Below are 19,253 nucleotides of genomic sequence, written 5' to 3' on the forward strand. Positions count from 1 at the left end.
TGAAGATGTTAACGATTTTATCAGTACACATGCTTTGTTATTTTGTTGTATGTAATTTGATAGAAAATTGTTCTGGATGTTTCCTCTGTCCCCCATGCCTACAATGCACTCCTTCCTCATCTCTGCCTTTTGGAATTCCTGGTTGCCTTCAAGATTCAATTCAAGCTTTATATTTTGCACGAGGACTTTCTGGGTCCCCCTAGCGGTTATTGCCTTCCTTTGCAACTCCACCCATTTCCTTGGGTCTGTTTTGTGTATTCTTGTACGTATGTGAATGTGTCCTCTGTTTCAAGGAAAGTTCTTTGAGGCTGGGGAAGGTTTTACTCTTTGTCTTTGTAGCTTCAGCACTAGGCACATAGTGCTTAATAAATGGCTGCAGAAAGAGCAGGGACAGAGATAGCTGCCATTTTTCACTAGGCCAGAGTGACCGTCTAGCCAAGGCTAGGCAGGTCAGAATAACAGAACAGGAAAAACTAGGAGGAAGAGGAGGTACATAAAGCAGAAGAGCGTAGACCCGGCTCTGGGCAAGAGCAAAACAGGAAGTGGGTGGGGACCTGGGAAAGTTTAGAAGCAAGATTTTGAGAGAAGAGAGATTTCGTCAGACCCAAGGTCTAGTCTGGACTCCCGGGTGTGGTGGCTGGTAGCCTCTGAAAGCACACTCTGCAGGTTCCAGTTCTCCACTATGAGTCTGCCTATCGCCTCTCCCCGACCCCTACTCCAAGTGGGAGGAGAGGCCTAAGACTCAAAGCCGGGGAGGAGCCCGGGAGAGCGGACCAACCCCTCTCCTCTCTCCACACTTAGAGAAACTGCCGGTTCCCAGCTGCAACCCCCGGACTTTCCTTCCTGGGGCCTGGAGCTTCTTCCTCCCCTGGCCAGAGCGAAAGAATGGCTACCTTGCAGCTAGAAGATAAACTGGTCTGTGCAATCTGCCTGGAGCTCTACCGGGAAGCGGTCACTCTGCCCTGTGGCCACAACTTTTGCCGGGCTTGCATTGAAGACCACTGGCGCAGGCAGGAGGTGGACTGCCCCCAGTGCCGGACCCCGTTCACGCAGCGCCCTGCGCTGTACAAGAACGGGGCTCTGTGTGACGTGGTGGAGACCCTCCGGGCGGCCGAAGGGCAGCCGGGAGCGGTGGAGCCCGTGCCCAGCACGAGCGGGGTAGCCCGGTGTCCCCGGCATGGGCGAGCCCTGGAGCTCTACTGCCAGACCGAGAAGCTGTGCATCTGCTGTGCCTGCACTGTGGGCCAGTGCCAGGGTCACCGGCGCGTCCTGCCCGATGTGGAACGCAAGGAGCAGGAGGTGAGGGAATTAGAGGGGCAGGCAGAACTAGGACAGTCTGGACCGAGCCTCTACGCAGCCAGCCCATTCCCAACCAAACCCTGACCCAGCTTGTGAAGGCGGCTGGGACGCATAGTGGATACTGGAGCATTAGGCTTGAAGTCTGGAAGACCCGAGTTCCAATTCCGACTCTTGGATAGCTGTGAGATTCGGGGCAAGTCTATAGCCAGTCTCAGCCTCTGTTATCCCGTCTGTGAAATGGTGATAATAATACCACCACCACCACCCCTCCCCCCATACAGCGTTATTCTGTAGATCAAATGAAATGTAATGTGTATAAACACCATTATTTTTTAATCACCTACAATGAATGGGCTAGGTGCTGGAAATGTAAACAATACCTGCCCTTCAAAAAGCTTACCTGATTATATTACATTTTAAAGTTTTTTGGGCTGCTAGGTGGTGCAGTGAATAGTGCACTAGCCCTGGAGTCAGGAGGATCTGAGTTCAAATGCGGCCTCAGATGGTAACACAAAAAAACTAGTCGTGTGACCTTGGGCAAGTCACTTAACCCCAATTGCCCTACCCTCTCCCCTCCAAAAAGCAAAAATAAATACATTTGAAAGGGTTTTTTTTGGTGAGGGGAGTTAATCCATAAAAACAAACTAGAAGCACCCTTGGATATTTAAGGGCCATTTAGTGGGTAGATATTAATTAATGCTTTTCCAGTTCATCTAGTGACTTTCAAAGACATCCATAATGATCCAGGACATTTTCTGCACTTAATCTAAAATCTATGATTGTTTTCTCATAGAAAACTCTTCTCACCTGAGTAAGGTACCAAGACTTAGTATCTTGACTCTTTAATTTGAGTGGGGTGGGATAATGGGTCCACCAGCTCAGCGACACCCACAAAATGTATAATAAAAGAAAAAAAGTTGCTTAGAAAAGACAATTATTTTTCTTTTAAATATGTGTCTTCTTCTGGCCAAAATCCCAGATATAAATATGTACATATCTATTATCTCTATAGATATATCTACATATCTACATATACACATCTGTGTAATGTGTATATATACATACATAGATCCCTAGATCTATATAGTTAGACAAATGTGTATTGATAGATCTAAATCTTTGTTCACATCTATATCGATATATCTATCAAAATTGCTATCTGTATATTTATCTACCGATCTATGTTGATCTATATATCTATCAATAATGATATTTACCTATATGTCTATATTAATAGACATATATCTATATGTATCTACCACTATATCTACCTATATATATATGTATAATTAGATATTGATAATATAATAATATATATAAAATATATAATATAATAATATATAATAGATATTGATAATCTCTCTATGTATTTATATAAAGATCTATATCTATAGGTCTTATCTATATACCTATATCTAGCTAGCTCCAGAGATAGATAGATATAGATAGAGAAGAAGAAGAGGAAGAGAGCACTAACACTTCAGGAGACCAGCAAAGCACTTGAGCTGAGCCTTGAAAGAAGCTAGGGATCCTTAAGAGGCCGAGGTGAGGAGGAAATGCTTTCCAGGCGTGGGGAAGAGCCTGTGGTTGTAGTGGTGGTGGTGTTCATTCTTCCTTCTCAAAAAGGACACGGATTTTACTGAGGGGTTTTCTTGCCTTGCACATGAATTGGATTTTAGTGAGGGCCCCAGAATGCTGTGTGTGAATCTTGCCCTTTCTAAATTAAGATCTTTCCCTGGCCTCAGTTTGCTCAGTTTCATTCAATAATTAAGAGGTAAGACTTGAGGCAAAAGGTGGCCCAATTTACCACTACAAAGATCCCTGTCTGGGAGGGGAAGACCCTCTGAGTTTCAAAACCATCCAAACCTAAACTATGAGCCACATACTTAGTGATTTTTTTTGAGCTTGAGATGGAATGATGAATTTAGGGAATAGCAAGTTAGTCAATTTGCTTGTCCTTTTGTGCTGACACCTCTAAATAATTGTTTAAATCTTCAGAGAATGTTAGGGCTTGGGTTTAGGGAGGGGGAAGAAAGGATAAGAGATGAGTCTTTTCTTTTGCCTAGACCTAGCTCTGAGGTTAGGTGGGATAATTTTTAAGTGGGGTGGGATAATTGGTCCACCAGCTCAATAACACCCACAAAATGTATAATAAAAGAAAAAAAGTTGCTTAGAAAAGACAATTATTTTTCTTTTAAATATGTGTCTTCTTCTGGCCAAAATCCCAGATGTATGTACATATCTATTATCTCTATAGAAATAGATGATAGAGATGGTTTACATATGTTTAGCACAAGATTCTTTTTTTTTTATTTAAATGTATTTATTTACTTTTAGTTTACAACATTTAGTGCCACAATCCCTTGAGTTTCAAATTTTCTCCCCCTCCCTCACCTCTCCTCTTCCCCCCTCACCCACCCATGGCAGCATGCAATCTGATATAGGCTCTACCTTCACACTGAACATTAGTCATGTTGTAAAGAAGGATTATAACCAATGGGGACAAAACAAAACAAAACACAAAACGACAGAGAGCAAATAGGTTTGCTTCAATCTGCATTCAGACTCTGTAGTTCTTTTTCTGGATGAGGATATCCCTTTCCATCATGAGTCTTTTGGAGTTGTCTTCTAACCTTGCATTGCTGAGAGGAACCCAGTCTATCAAAGTCAGTCATCACAGATACAATGTTTCCGTAACTGTGTACAAATTCCTCCTGGTTCTGCTTTCCTTACTCAGCATCAGTTTATATAAGTCTCTCCAAGTTATTATGAAGTCTGTCTGCTCCTCATTTCTTATAGCACAATAGTGTTCCATTACATTCATATACCACAACTTGTTTATCCATTCCCTAATTGATGGGCATCCCCTTGATTTCCATTTCTTTGCCACCACAAATAGAGCTGCTATAAATATTTTTGTACATATGGGTCCTTTTCCCACTTCTGTGATTTCTTTGGGATACAGCTCTAGAAGTAGCACAATATTCTTAACCATTTATTTTGTTATAGACCCCTTTGATCATCTGTGGACCCCTTCTCAGAATATTTTTTCTTAATGAAAATAAAGATGTCATTTTTCTTCCTTATCCAGGTTAACAGACTGCTTGAAATTTGTGGACCACAGATTAAGAACCACTTATTTAACACTTTACCGGTGCCATGAGCTTGCTTTGATCTCCGTAGTAAACCTAAGAGATAGGTGTAGTCGGTATTATAAACCCATTTTACAGATGAAGAATCAGAGGCCAAAGGAGGAAGTAAATTGACCAAGGTCACACATAATGTGTAGTAAAGCTGTTTGGCAGAACTCAGGTCTTCTGATTCCCATGCTAGTGTTTTTCACAGTACCTGGCATGGTAATGGCATAGGCTAGAAGGAGAGTTCAGGATTTAAGCCCTGGATTCTCTCTTTCCTTTTTGTCTCACTGGTATCATAGAAACTACTAGAAGAGCAGCTGGAGGAATATCGGAGCCAGGCAGTCCAGGCTGAGGAACAACTTAAGGAGCTGCAGCAAAAGAGTGAGGAGATCCAGGTAATATAGCCCTTCCTTACCCCTCTGGAATCACTGCCCTTTGCATGGGGAAAGAAAAAAAAGTTTGCTTTTTGATTGAGAACATGACAATCACGGGCATTTCCTTATACAAAGAACAGAAAAAGAAAATTATTTGTGATGCCTCATACAGTTTATTGTTTCTTTAAAATATAGATTAAATTTAAGACCATACTTCTAGCACTGCCCTGCTTGTCTATTTCACCCTCAGAAATTCCTTCTTCTCCTTTCAATGTATTTTCCACTTTGTTTCACTGGCAATCTTTTTTCTTTTCTTTTTGTTATCACTATCACTACTTCAACAATTGTCCCAACCCCCGACAAAAAAAAACTCTCCCCTTCCTTTTTTGTACATTAATTTAATTTTAATATTACTGTACTGTAAGAAATAATATATATAATAAATACAGAAAAGCCTGGAAAAGTCCACATAAAATGTTGTAGTAAAGTTAGCAGAATCACAAAAACAATGACAAGAGTTACTACAACAGTGTCAATGGAAAGAACAACAGATGCAGTTTGAGAGGGGTCAGGGACCCCTCAAGTACCAAGAGTGTAGGACAGGGTCGTCTGGAAAGAATTCATGGACTCAAACTTTCTTTAAGTCAAGTTGGCAAAAGTTTATTTTTAATCTTTTTAGTTCTTAAGGAACCTGAGACCTTAGAGGGATACAGTTAAAGTTTATATGGTATAAACTATAGTAAAACATGTGCCAAGTATGCTAACTCGGTGATTCAGGATGGGATTAGGGGTTAAGAAGTGGTCATTTCTTAAAGGAACAAGCACTTTTTGTCTCTATAGCGCAGGCATTTTACCCAGAATTCACCAGGAAAGCCCAAGGTGGGGCCAAAGAGAGGTGTGGTTTTAGGCCTGCTATGGCACTAAGATAATTAGTGGTCAGGACCAATTGAGGATTGCCAGTCTACCATCTACCAGTGTCTTGTTTGACAAAATAGATGTAGGGAGTATATGTCTAAAGTCTAGGATACACATAGCAAGGAGTCCAGGATGTATATAGTGAGGTAGGGAGTTGGTATAGATAGTCCAGTGGGTGTTGAATATCTTTATGAGCCAGTACAAAAGCCAGTTCAAGCTAATAATTCTTACTGGTGCGATTTGTTACCGTACCAGGGAGAGAGAGAAGTATTTTACTGAGGCCCACTCATGAGTAATTACCAGTCATAGTGTCCTTGGGCTGGGGAGAAGCTGCCAGGGATAGTGTTTTGAAGCTAGGGAAAAATGTAATTTTGGAATTGGGGTCCAAGCACAGGCACCCAAGCAACAACCACACACCCAGAATTCAAAAGCAAATGTAACAAAATTATAAAAAGATCAAGCATAACTCAAATGAAGAGGTATGAGAACATGTCTCTAGCTCACCTCTTCATGGAGGTGGGATATCCTCAGGTGTTACAAATTCCACATGTTTTCACACTTTCTCATTGGTACAGATCAGTTGCTCTGACTTTTGTTTGGGGGGTGGAGGGTCTCATTTAAAAATGCTATTTGATATATGGGGTGGCTCTCTGGGAGGGAGATGCTGAGGATAACCACACTGAAAACCCTTCTTTGTAACAAATAAATGTAAGCAAATAAACAAATCTTATACATGGGCCTTGCTTGAGAAGGTATTGATTATCCTGAACCTCTCCCCTTTCACCTCTCTGCTAAGAAGTAGAAAGCTAGCTTTATCATTGGTTCTCTGGAACAGTGACTGATCATTGCATCAATTGTAGATCTTAAGTCTTTCATAGTTATTTCCTTAGCACAGTGCCAAGCTCATAGCAGATACTTAATAAATGTTGATTGATTGATTATCAAACACTATACCTAATTACTTCTGGGTTTTGTGTATATAATTTTCCCACTGATCATCTCTTCTGACTTCCAATCAATACCAGAGAATTTTGATAATGACTTCTTTTTGTAGAGTAGTTTGAGATCTGGTGATTTTCAGTATTTTTCCCACTTTTTTTTTCATGTTTACCCTTGATATTCTTGACATTTTGTTCATCCAGGTGAACTTTATAGTTATTTTTCTAGTTTTATTGATTAGCATAGCATTGAATCTGTAAATTAGTAAATGTCGTTTTTATAATATTGACACATCCCAATCATAAGCAGTTACTATCTCTCTAATTACTTCAGCCTATCTTTATTTCTATAAAGAGTATATTTTATAATGTCTGTGTGTCTTGGTAGGTTGACTCCCAGATATTTTGATATATAGTTTAGTTATTTTTAAAGGAATTTATTTTTCGACCTTTATGACTGGGTTTTGTTGGTAGCATACAGGGAAGTGGCTGATGTTTTTTGTAGATTTATTTTATGTAAATTTTTTTCCTGAAGTTATTGTTTCAATTATATTTTTAGTTGAATCTTTCAAGACCTCTTAAGTAAACCTACATCTACAAATGGGCTAATTTTGTTTCTTTTGCCTATGTTTATTGTCTTGTATCTTTTTATATAGTCAGTATTTCTAGAACTATATCAAATAATAATGGTGACAATGAATATCTTTGCTTTGCCCCTGAACTTATGGGAAAGGTATCTAGTGTTTCTCAGTTATAGATAAAGCTAGCTATACGTCCTAGAATTCTTTTTAATTACTCCCAAACCATACTCTTACTTTTCCCTGTATCTTCTTGTTCCCTAGTTAAGTTTAATTTATTTCTATACCAAACTTTTGAGTCTGTATGTTTGACACTCCTTCGTTCAGATAAGAGCATCGTAAGATCTCTGTCTCTGCCCCTTCCTCCAGGTTTGCATAATCTTCTTTCTATGTACTCCAGTTACTCAAAGTAACTTTGTTCCTTACCAGTTGTTTAAATGTAGGTTTTTATTTACTTCTGTGTTTGCATTTAAGGTTTCTACTCAGCTTTGGTCTTTTCATCAGGAATGTTTGTAGGCCCTCTGTTCTAGTTAAGGTTCATTTTCTTCCTGTAGGATGAGACTTACTTTTGCAGGGTATATTATCCTTGGTTTTCAAACCTTTTATCTTTGGTAATGTTGTTATTGTTGTTGTGACTCTTTGTGACTCTGTGGACCAGAGCACATCAGACCCTTCTTTCCTCTACTATCTCTCAAAGTCTATCCAAGTTCATGTTTTATCTTTTACCTTTTAGAAAATTGTCTTCCAGGTTTTTCTCATTATAATAGTTACACCATAGTCTTGTATAATCCTGACTGTGGTTCTTTGACACTTGATATGTTTCTGGCTACTTGCAATATTTTTGGTAATGGCATTCTTGGGTGTTTTCACTTTGGAGCTAAGTGGTATATGTTTATTTACACTTTGTCTTCTGGTTCTAATGGATCAGTTTTGTTTCATGATTTCTTGAAATAAAATATGCAAGGGTTTTGGTTGATAATGATTTTTAGGGAGTCTGATTGTTCTTAAATTAACTCTCCTCAACTTATTTTTCCAGATCAATTGTTTTTGTAGATACTTTCCATTTTCTTCTTTTTTAAAAAAATGTCCTTGACTTTAACAATAGCTCACATTTATGTAAGGGTTTTAAGATTTGCAAAGTGCTTAGCCATTATTATTTTATTTAATCTAACTTTGTTCTAATACTTCTTGTCTCACTGAATTCTGATTGTTGTTTTACAGAGCATCCATTATTTGGGTAACGCTTTCTACTTTTGGTTTGGCTTCATTTCTTCCAGAAATTCTTGTCATCCTCATAGCCAAGCCATTTTTTTCCTCTGGGATTCTGCTTGTATTTGTTGTGCAGTTGCGCTTTTCATCTAGGATTACCTTGTGGCTTTCTCTTAATCCTTAGTATTTCTTCACTGTGTTTAGTGTTTTCTTCTGTTTACTTATATTTTCCATGGCATGATTCCATTTTCAGCCCTCCCAGGCGTCAGGTCCATTTGCTAGAATTTCACTGACTTCTCTGGTTGAATTCTGTTTCAGTCTCCACTGTGTTCTGGCTGTCTTTTTGTGTAGTTCCTGATGGGAGTTCCATTATTGGGTTTTTTTTTTTCCCTTTGGGTTGGGAGGGCTAGGCTTTTCTACAATCTTTATATTACCTTGTTTACTGGCTGGAGAGTAAGAAACGGATTGGTTAGCCACTCTGTGTGGCCTCTGGCACCAGGCTGGCTGTATTGGTAGAGGCAAACTGGGAGAAGGAAGCAGGCTACTCAACCTCACCCTTTTCACACTTGGCAGTGTAACCCCAAAACATCTTCTTACCCCATGCAGTTGCTGCTTTAACTAAGCTGTGGTTCTCTGTCTGCCCCCATAGTCTACCCACTAGTAGAAAAGGATGCTCTCCAGGCAGCCTGGTATTAAACCAGGAAAGGGCTATCTCAGGAGACCTGGGTTCAACTCCTAGCCTCATAGCTTTAAAGTTGGAAGGGAGGCCAAAGATAATGTGATCCAGGCAGCTGGGTGGTACAGTGGGTAGAGGGCTAGACTTGGAATCAGCAAGACCTAAATTCAAATCCTGCCTCAGACAGTTACTCGTTTTGTGATCCTGGCCAAGCCACTTTGCTTCCGTCTGCCTCAGTGTCTTCATCTGTAAAATAGAGATAACAATAGTACCTACTTCCCATGGTGGTTGTGAGGCTCAAATGAGATTACATATGTAAAATGCTTTACAAACCTTCAAGGTCTATATAAAATCCCACCAATTATTGTTAAAGAGAGGCCCTGAGTGGGGAAGTGAGTTGCCTAAGATCACACAGTTAATAAGTAGCAGAGCCAGACTTTGAACCCTGGGGTGTCTGACTTCCAGTGGATTTCTTTTCATACTTTACCATGTTATCTCCCTTAATGGGAGGTATGCACAAGTCACTCCATGCCTCAGTTTTCTAAGCTGTAAAATGAGAATAATAAAACCCCTATAGGTTTATTATGAGGAAAGCACTCTGCAAATCTTAAAGGTATGAGGGGCCAGTATTTCATTTACCAGACAGGATGGGTACTTGTGTCCTCATGATGCTGGCCCCCTGAACAAATCTTCCAGGGACCCAGACTGTCACTGCCCTGTTCCTCCTCCCCCAGAATTGATCCCACTCTTGTTTAGTGCCCCAGGGCTGTCACTGTCAGTCTATGGCCACCTCCACTGCCCCCAGCCCGAGCTTCCTCCTCCATCCCACCCAGAACTCAGCACACACTCTGGCCTTGGCTGTCTCCAACAAAGTCACTTGCCTGCTTCAAGCCCTCGAAACTCATCGGGATAAGGCACTCCAGAGCATTGAGCAGGAAAAGGCAGCTGCCCTGGCCCAGGCCAGGGAGACCAAGCAGTGGCTTCAGGACCACCTGGAGCACCTGGCCCAGCACACCGAGCAGATCCAAGAGCTGCTGACCTGTCCCGATGACATGAGTTTCCTCCAGGTACCCAGAAGTGGGGAGGGGAGGAAGGGGAGGGTGAAATCACAGGTAGAAGGGGAGGGAGGATTCTTTTTCCAGTGGGACTCTGGATACCTCAGGCCTTCAACTGATGGTCCCATGTCCCTGATGGTTCAGAGGGTTCTACTTCTGATACCTCCTGGGTCTTTGGCACCAGTGCCCTCACTAAAGTGGAATGAAGATGCTGGTCAGCTGAATGAGCTGAAGAAGACACTAGACCAAATCTATCAACTCCTGCTGAGGGATGAAATTGGTCCTGTAATTCTTAGAGATGTTGATCCTAACCTCAAAGGTAAGGCTGACCTACCCTGCATGGCTTTCACCAATGCATGCCCTATTCCCTCACAGTCTGGGATTGTCCCTTGACCCCAAGGACCAGGCCAAAGTTATTTCCCTAGGTGATAGGCCAAGCTGAGTGCTCCCCACAGGGCATTCACCCTTGAAATAGTAAGCTGGTAATAGTAATCTCCCAAGAAAAGGGGGTCAACCCCCCTCCATTGGACCCCATCCTCTATTTCTAGAGCACAAAGGACCCCTGGAATCAGTCCCAAGACCAGTGTGCAGTCTAAGGAAGGAACTGAGACAGAGTAAGCCTGCTCCATGTATATGTGTGTGTGCCTACATAGATGTGGGATCATTCATGGTTTTTGTCTCTTTGAGGTTGGTCTTTGGGTTTTAGGGACTTCACTCAGCTATGAGAAGGAGCATCCCAGAAAGCCCAGAGGCAGGAAGAGCCTCAGCCCTTCCACTGGTGGGATAGGGAAGTTATAGTTTGGATGACCATAGAGCAGTGAGGTGGCCCCACAATCCCTCACCACTGTGCATGTCCCTCTTCTCACAGATTACCGAAACCTCACCTTTGACCCTAACACTGCCAATCACCACTTCTACCTATCCTGCCAAAACCAACGGGTAAAACATGGCTCCAGGTCTCAGCATGCTGCCCAGCCTGGGAGGTTTCAGCTATGGCAAGTGCTATGTGCCCAGGGCTTTGAGGCGGGAAAGCACTACTGGGAGGTAGAAGTATCAGACCATTCCGTGACCCTGGGTGTCACCTACCCTGGACTTGCCCGGAAAAACCTGTCTGGACAGACAGACAACATTGGGAGAAACCCTTGTTCCTGGGGGCTTCGGGTACAGGAAGATGGCTATCAGGCCTGGCACAATGGGAAGGCTTGGCGATTTCTGGGCAAACCCGGACACCTCCTGGGGATGGAGTTGGACCTGCCTGTTGGACGTCTCTCTTTCTATAGCTTGGAGCCTCAGGTCCAGCTTCTGCATGCCTTCAGTGCCTTCTTCACCCAGACCCTGTACCCTGTCTTCTGGCTCTGTGAAGGCAGAACCATCACCCTCCGTCAGCTACCTGGAGCCAAGCCTTATTCTGGGCCTCAGGGAGAAGCACTTAGTCCCTGCTGAATGGTATCTAAAGAGCATAGGGGAGCCCAGAGAAATACAATTATATTAAAGAGGAAGCAAGGGCTGAAGGTCCAGATGCCAGGTCCTAGTACCCTGATCTTTTTTTTCCCACTTAATAATATTTTATTTTTTCCAATTACATGAAAAGATAGTTTTCAATATTCATTTTTGTAAGATTTTGAGTTCCAAATTTTTCTCCCTCCTTTTTTTCCCTCCCCCAATACAAAAAAAAATCTGATATTGATTATATATGTACAATCATGTTAAACATATTTCCACATTAGCCATGTTGTGAAAGAAGAATCGGAACAAAAGGGGAAAATACAAGAAAGAAAAAACAAAAAAAAGTGAAAATAGTATGCCTCGATCTGCATTCAGATTCCATAGTTCTTTCTCTGCATGCGGATAGCCTTTTCCATCATGAGACTTTTGGAATTGTCTTGAATCATTGTATTGCTGAGAAGAGCTAAGTCGATCATAGCTGATCATCACACAGTGTTGCTGTTACTGTGTACAATCTTCTCCTGGTTCTGCTCACTTCACTCAGAATCAGTTCATATTAAGTCTTTCCAGATTTTTCTGAAGTCCACTTGCTCATCATTTCTTAAAGCACAATAGTATTCCATTACTTTCATATACCACAACTTGTTCAACCATTCCCCGGTTGATGGGTATCTCCTCAATTTCCAATTCTTTGTCACAACAAAAGAGCTATTATAAATATTTTTGTACATGTGGGTTCTTTACCCTTTTTTATGATCTCGTTGAGATATAAACCTAATACTGGTATTGGCTGGATCAAAGGGTATGCATGGTTTTGTATCCATTCGGGCATATTTCCAAATTGCTCTCCAGAATGGTTAGATCAGTTCACAACTCCACCAACAATGCATTAATGTTCCAATTTTCACACATCTTCTCCAACATTTATCATTTTTCTTGCCTGTCATATTGGCCAATCTGATAGGTGTGAGGTGGTACCTTGTTTTAATTTGCACTTCTCTAATCAATAGTGATTAGATTAGTGATTTAGAGCATTTTTTATGAGATTATAGATAGCTTTAATTTCTTCACCTGAAAACTGCCTGTCCATGTCCTTTGACCATTTATCCACTGGGGAATGACTTATATTCTTATAAATATGAATCCGTTCTCTATATGTTTGAGAAACACTAGTTGTAAAAATTGTTTCCCAGATTAGAAGGAAAGCAAAAAGGGGTGGCTAGGAGATGCAGTGAATAGAGCACCGGCCCTGGAGTCAGGAGGACCTGAGTTCAAATCTAGCCTCAGACACTTAACACTACTAGCCATGTGACCTTGGGTAAGTCACAACCCCAATTGCCCTCCAAAAAGCAAAAAAAAAAAAAAAGGGAAAGCAAAAAGCTGGGAAACAATTTTTACAGCCAATGCCCTGTTCTTCAGGAAATGCTTAGCAAATCCTTGCTCTTTTTGAGGCCTCAGTTTCTCCATTAACAATGCCTGAATATTTGTTACTACCCCCAAATCTCCCTCCTCAGCACACTGGATACTTTTGTACCAAAAACAACAGAGCCAGTCCCTGGAGCACAGAAGAGGTCTACTCCAAGTTTGGAGAGTCTTAGAGACCCCAAACATGTGTCCTCTCTGGCTACTTTGTGTTATAAAATAGATTGTTGCTTTTTCCATCAGACATTCATGGGATGACAGAGGCAACAATGAAAGAATAAAATATAGTGCAGCAGGGATTACAAGGAGACAGTCAAATCTCATAAATTAATCCTAGGATTTAGAGCTGGGAAGTGTAGAGGTGGCCATCAAGTTCAGCTCCTTCATTTTGCAGAGAAGGAAACTGAGGTGTAGAGAAGCTGACTTCCTGAAGTCACCCAGCTCCCCTAACTTTCCACCCAATCTCAGTGCAGATCTGTGAAATGGGTACAGGATGGGGGAAGTACCCTTAAGGACCTTCCAGAATGAGTAGACAATATACATGTGCACACACATTAAGAACATTTACACACAGGCTTAGGGGTTACCTCAGGAGTAGGCTCAGATTTGAGAGTTCAGGTCTAATAGACCTTCCAGAACTGGGATTCTTTTTTTTTTTTTAAGCAATCAGGGTTAAGTAACTTGCTCAAGGTTACATGGCCAGTTATTTCTGGGTGTGGTGCTGAGTGTCTGAGCCCGGGATTCGATCACCAGGTCATCCCGACACTGGAGCCGGTGCTCTTACTCATTGTGCTACCTGGCCGCCCCAGAACTGGGATTCTTAACCTGAGAGTCTATGAACTTTAAAAAATTTTTATTTTGATAACTTGAAAAAATTAATTTCTATTATAATCTTATGAGTTTTGTTCATTTTAAAAAACATTCTTCCAAAAAGAGGTTGAGATTGCTCAGGAGGTTTGTGTCACAAAAATAATCACAGTTCTCTGTACCCTAAAACAGAGAAAAGGGGGTGGGAGTACTGAGCACTGTCTGTCTTAGAGAAAAAGAAAAGCAACCATAATTTCTGCAGATAGAGTGCAGAGCCTGGACCTGGGTGAGGGGAGTGGATTTTCTGGAGGAGGGAACAGGAAATGCAGACATTGTGACCACTGGGTTATAGTGAATTATTAGGATAGGTCAAGTGGGATGGAAAGGTAAGGTGCCATTTCAGCGGCTCCACCATTAGTGTGCCTTCTGGGGGGAGTACAAACCATAGGAAACAGTACAAATTCAGGGCAGTTTGTGTAGGATCCTGTGAAAGAGAGGGATTCATCAGGATTTTGGAATATTGTCTTCATGGTAACCCTGGGATGGGATCTTCCTGAAGAGAAACCGTGTGAGTGATTCATGTATTTTCAGTTTCTGTTTATAGGCTCCTGTGAGTCCTGTCCAGGGGTAACAAAGGCTGTCCTGTTTCCCCCTCACTGTCCCCCAAACTGAGTGTTTACACAGCAACACATACCCCAAAATAGTCAATCAGTACAAACTTTGTAGTGTGAGTTAAACACTGTGGTAAAGTAGAATGAATGGGTGGGATCAACCAGGGTAGATGTACCAAGTACCAATCTGGAGTATCAATGGAAGGTGTGTGAAGGCGCACCCTGCCTTGCCCCATGTTTGATGTGCCTTGGTGGTCTTCCTGAATGCTTTGCTTTACTATGCACACAATTTAAGAGTCATTTTTTTCTCTTCAGTGATGGGGAGGGGATATAGGAGAGAGAAAACAAATGCTGTTCCCTCCTTCAGCCTCATGGACCTCACCCAGCTTCCTTAGGCATCTGGTATGGCTCTTATGTTCTGGCTTTGCTTGTCTATTACCTACCAGTTATGGGTGAGGGAAAGATGGGGCAACTTTCCCTGTTTCCTACAATGAGGTCAAATGGTTTTAACCCAGTTCTACAGACTGGGAGCTTCTTAGAGACCACGGGATCTCCCAGAGCTAGGGACTCAACTCCTACCAATTTAGGATATCTACAGTATTTAAATAACAACAATAATAATAACTAGTGTTTTTATAGTGTTTTAAAGTTTGCAAAATGCTTTGCAACAATCTCATTTTATCCTCACAACAACCCGGAAGGTAGGCACTATTATCATCCCCATATTACAAGTGAGGAAACTGAGATCACCAGAGGCTAAAGGACCTAATGAGGGTCACACAGCTAGTAAGTGCTGAATAAGGATTAGAACTCAGGTCTTCCTAACTTCCAAGCTAGCCATTGTGCCACCTAGCTACCTAAATTAGGACACTTTCCTGCCACAATCAGAAGGAAAACTCCTTGAGTTTGTGGGATTTAAAAATAAGGAGAATTGATCAGTTTCTCCTCCCCAATTCAGTTCTTGCATTTGGCGGCAAATGCCTCTCCAAATGAGGGATTTTGTAGTAAACCATCCATACTTGAGAGGAAGAAAGGAAACCATCACCTAAGAAGCGTCCAAAGGGAGATTTATTTTTATAAGTAGATTTTTCTTATTTTTTTTTTCATTTTTACAATCCTAAGATTTCCTCCCCTTCCCAAAGTTACCTTTTAAAGCATTTTTTTTAAAGAGGAGAAAAAAAATTCAGCCATCCATCCAACAGCAACAAAAATGTGATATTGTATGCAATGTTCCACACGTGTGGACCTCAACCTCTGAAAAGGAGTAAAAGAGTAGGGGAAGGACCTGTCATAGCTCTTCTTTGGGACCAAGATTGTTCTTTATAATTCTGTAACATTCAGTCTTGATTGTGGTCCTTCCTCTTTAAAATATTCAACAGAAAGACCATAGGCTCAAGATACAGAATGAGGCTTACATTTAAGATATGCCAAATGAAGAAATTTGCTTTGCTTTACTATGCACATTTAAGAGGCTTTTTTTTCCTCTTCATTGGTGGGGAGGGAAAATAGGAGGGAGAAAACCCATGCATGTTAATTTAAAAAACGTTATTTTTAAAATGTCATTTAAATCCTACTTTTTACACTGGTTGGAGACAGCAGATACAAGCCTCCAAATCAGCATTCAGGTTGGGATAATGGTAGTTCTAAAGATGATTTTCCCACTTTTCTTTTTGGTGTGGGAAAATTTCCATCTCTAATAACATGTTAGGACTGTTCCCTTCCTTTAGGGGCTTCCAGGATGGTGATTGGTGGGGAGTAATGTTATCTACTGCCTTTATTTCTAGACGTATGGTTTGGGATGTCTGAGCATAGTAATTGATTGAGAGGTATGGGAGTGTAATATTTTCTGATTTGCTCAAGGTTGGCTAATTAAGGGGACAGAGAGGAATATCATCTATGATGCTACGGGCTATGGGACTTTGGGCTCAGATAGACACTTAATCTTGGAAATTATGACTGGATAAAGAGAAGGAGAGCTTCTTGGCTAGTTTTAGAGGTGAGGACAAAAAACAAGGAATAGCTAGCATGGGATACATGCCAACTCTATGGCAAGAGCCAAGAGAATGACCTTGGGGTTGTCCTCTCAAAGGAGGAATCGAAGGCTTTGGTTCCCCCTACCCTTTAGGATTCTATTTGTGAAATGTTAACTTAGATTCTGTAGGGGAGAAGAAATAAACTCATACAATTCACAAAGATCCTAACAAGGGGATTAAGGTCTTATTAATATAGCTGTGTATAAACATGCATAATAAGCAATATTAGTTCATTTACATTCCTCAGAGGGAGGAAGGCTAGCTCTTAGAGTTGCAAAATTCTATGATGCAGGATAATACCCTTATGCAAAAAACAAAAAACAGATCTAAAACAACATAGATCCGACATTATGAAAGCATTGCAGAACCTTGAAGAGTTTTGTTAGCCTTGACATTGTGTCCCAGGTCCCTTACCAATCAGTCAATAAGAACTTATTAAGCACCTACTATGTGTTAGGGGCAGCTAGGTGGCATAGTAGATAGAGTGTGGGGTCTGCAGTTAGGAAGATTCATCTTCCTGAGTTCAAATATGGCCTCAGACTATATGACCCTGAGCAAGTCATTTAAGCCTGTTTGCCACAGTTTCCTCATCTATAAAATGAGCTGGAGAAAGAATTGACAAACCACTACAATATCTTTGCCTTTTTTTTTTTAAGGCAATCAGGGTGAAGTGACTTGCCCAGGGTCACATAGCTAATATCTTGAGGCTGAAGTTGAACTCAGGTCCTTCCTCAACCTCAAGGCTGGTGCTCTGTCCACTTTGATACCTAGCTGCCCTTCCAGTATCTTTACCAAGAAAACCCAAAGTAGGGTCACAAATAATTGGACTCAACTGAATGATAAAAAAACTATGCAAGGCACTATAGTAAGTTCTGGGGATACAAAGACAGGGCGAAAGACAGTCCCTGTGTTTCTTGCCTTCTCAATGAATTGCTAAGGGGATGGAAAAAGAATTTGCAACTGAAAATAAAAATTAAATTAAAAAAAATTTTTTGAAAGATAGTCTCTGCCCTTGGGAAGCTCACGATCTAATGGGGAGACAATATGCAAACAAATACGTACAAACAAGCTATACATAAGATAAATAAGAAATAAGAAATGCTTATCTATGGAAATAATCAACAGAGGAAAAGCACTAAAATTAAGAGGGATTGAGAAAGACTTCCTGTGGAAAATGGGATTTTAGCTGAGACTTGAAGGAAGCCAGGAAAGCCAGATGACAATGAAGGGAGAGGCTTCCAGGCAGGGGTACAGCTAGAGAAAATAACCCAGAACTGAGAGATGGAGTATCTTGTTCAGGGAACAGCAAGGCCAATGTCTGGATTGGAGTATAGTATAAAAGTAAGGTATGAAAAGACTGGAATGATGGGATTGGGGGATGTTCGTGCCCCAGTCTTTCTGCTTCTTTCACAGGGGACAGAAGCAACCTTTGTCTTATAAGGGTAAGAATTGTTATTACTCTAATATTTCAAAGTGGGGCTGTATGATAGGGCTTTGATTGACTGCTTGGGGGGATGGAGAAGGGAGTGCATATGAGGTGAATGACACCCCAGGCAGGAGCTTATTAATGACTCACTCATCAACTTGCAAACATCTGGACCCAATGGCACTCTTTCCAACTTGGCAAATGAACTCGAAAGCTCATACTTGGAGAAAGCACTTTCAAGCTAGTAGCTGGAACTCGGCAGAAGGTGGTAGCTTTTAAATCTAAAAAGGAAGAGTTGATTCTGAGCTCTAGGGTCATGGGGGGAGGATAAAAATGTTCCCCGGTTTTAAAGGGGCAGTCAATTAGAACCTCACAGATTGGATCAATTTACAATTCATAGAATTAAGTCTACATTAGGAAAGGACTAAACATCAATATTTAAGGATATGCCAGGCTTCAGATTGGAGGCCAAACCTAGGATATTATTTGTGTGCCAATTGAGATTTGAAAATGACCTTTCAGGGCAGCTAGGTAGCACAGTGAATAGAGCACCTGCCCTGGAGTCAGAGGACCCGAGTTCAAATTCGGCCTCAGACATTTAACACTTTCTAGCCAACTTGTGCAAGTCACTTAACCCCAATTGCCCTGCCTTCCCCTCTCCAAAAAAAAAAAATTACCCTCCCCTTTACCCCCAGGGAAAAAAGGAATAGATTAGTGTAGAAAGGAGGAAGAAGGAGTGAAATGTGTTCTTTCTTATAATTGGGGTGTGTGAAAAGAAGAGTGTACAAATATGGGGAAGGGATGGGGATGTGAACATCCTGAGATGAATTTCACTCTTATATAAAACAGATAAGGGTGAGCTGGACACAAACCGAGTTTAGTGTGGAAATACATCAGATTCAATGGGGGTGGGGGGAAGCTAGGTGGATAGAGCACTGGGTCAAGTCAAAAGACAAGACAGTCAAGAAGACCTGAGTTCAAATCTGGTCTCAGACACTTACTAGCTGGGTGATCCTGGGCAACTCACTTAACTCAGATCAGCGCCTCCCCCAAAAAAAAGTAAAAAAAAAAAAAAGACTCCAGGGCAAAACAAGAACGTTACAGGATGTCAAAGAGGCTGGGTCTTTGGATGGGCTGGAGGGAGCCAGCACTCCAAAACAACAACAGATTCATAGGAAACCCGGTGGTGGATGGCAGTTGGAGGGAGTGGGTGTTAGAGAGAGGACAATATCTGGGAGCAGGTGTATGCTAGTGGAAAAAATTCTCTGGGAGAAAAAATAACTCCATGACACATAATCTGCATTGTTAACATGTTTTCCATCACTTT

The 19,253-nt window shown here is 41.4% G+C and overlaps 1 protein-coding gene across 2 annotated transcripts; it reads left to right on the forward strand.

The window, feature by feature from the left end:
* The first annotated feature begins 306 nt into the window (after positions 1-306).
* TRIM65 (tripartite motif containing 65) lies at positions 307-18,894 on the forward strand. Of its 2 annotated transcripts, XM_069076362.1 has the most exons (6): positions 325-1,299; positions 4,736-4,831; positions 9,960-10,193; positions 10,326-10,500; positions 10,730-10,795; positions 11,050-18,894. In XM_069076362.1, exons 1-6 carry the CDS (start codon positions 886-888, stop codon positions 11,622-11,624), a joined length of 1,560 nt encoding a protein of 519 aa, XP_068932463.1. In that variant the 5' UTR covers positions 325-885; the 3' UTR covers positions 11,625-18,894. The 2 variants fall into 2 exon arrangements, with proteins under 2 accessions (XP_068932464.1, XP_068932463.1); XM_069076363.1 differs by lacking the exon at positions 10,730-10,795 and having other exon boundaries at positions 307-1,299.
* Positions 18,895-19,253: the final 359 nt, after the last annotated feature.

This window comes from Petaurus breviceps, unplaced genomic scaffold (assembly GCF_028583685.1).
Source record: "Petaurus breviceps papuanus isolate PSGF00001 unplaced genomic scaffold, PetGlider_PUasm1.0 90925, whole genome shotgun sequence".
Taxonomy (NCBI): Eukaryota; Metazoa; Chordata; class Mammalia; order Diprotodontia; family Petauridae; genus Petaurus; species Petaurus breviceps.

Coding starts and splice junctions, on each gene's coding strand:
- TRIM65 (XM_069076362.1), top strand. CDS start 886: ATGGCTACCTTGCAGCTAGAAGATAAACTGGTCTGTGCAATCTGCCTG. Junction 4,832..9,959: donor AAAAGAGTGAGGAGATCCAG/GTAATATAGCCC, acceptor CATCCCACCCAG/AACTCAGCACACACTCTGGC. Junction 10,501..10,729: donor TGTTGATCCTAACCTCAAAG/GTAAGGCTGACC, acceptor CTCTATTTCTAG/AGCACAAAGGACCCCTGGAA.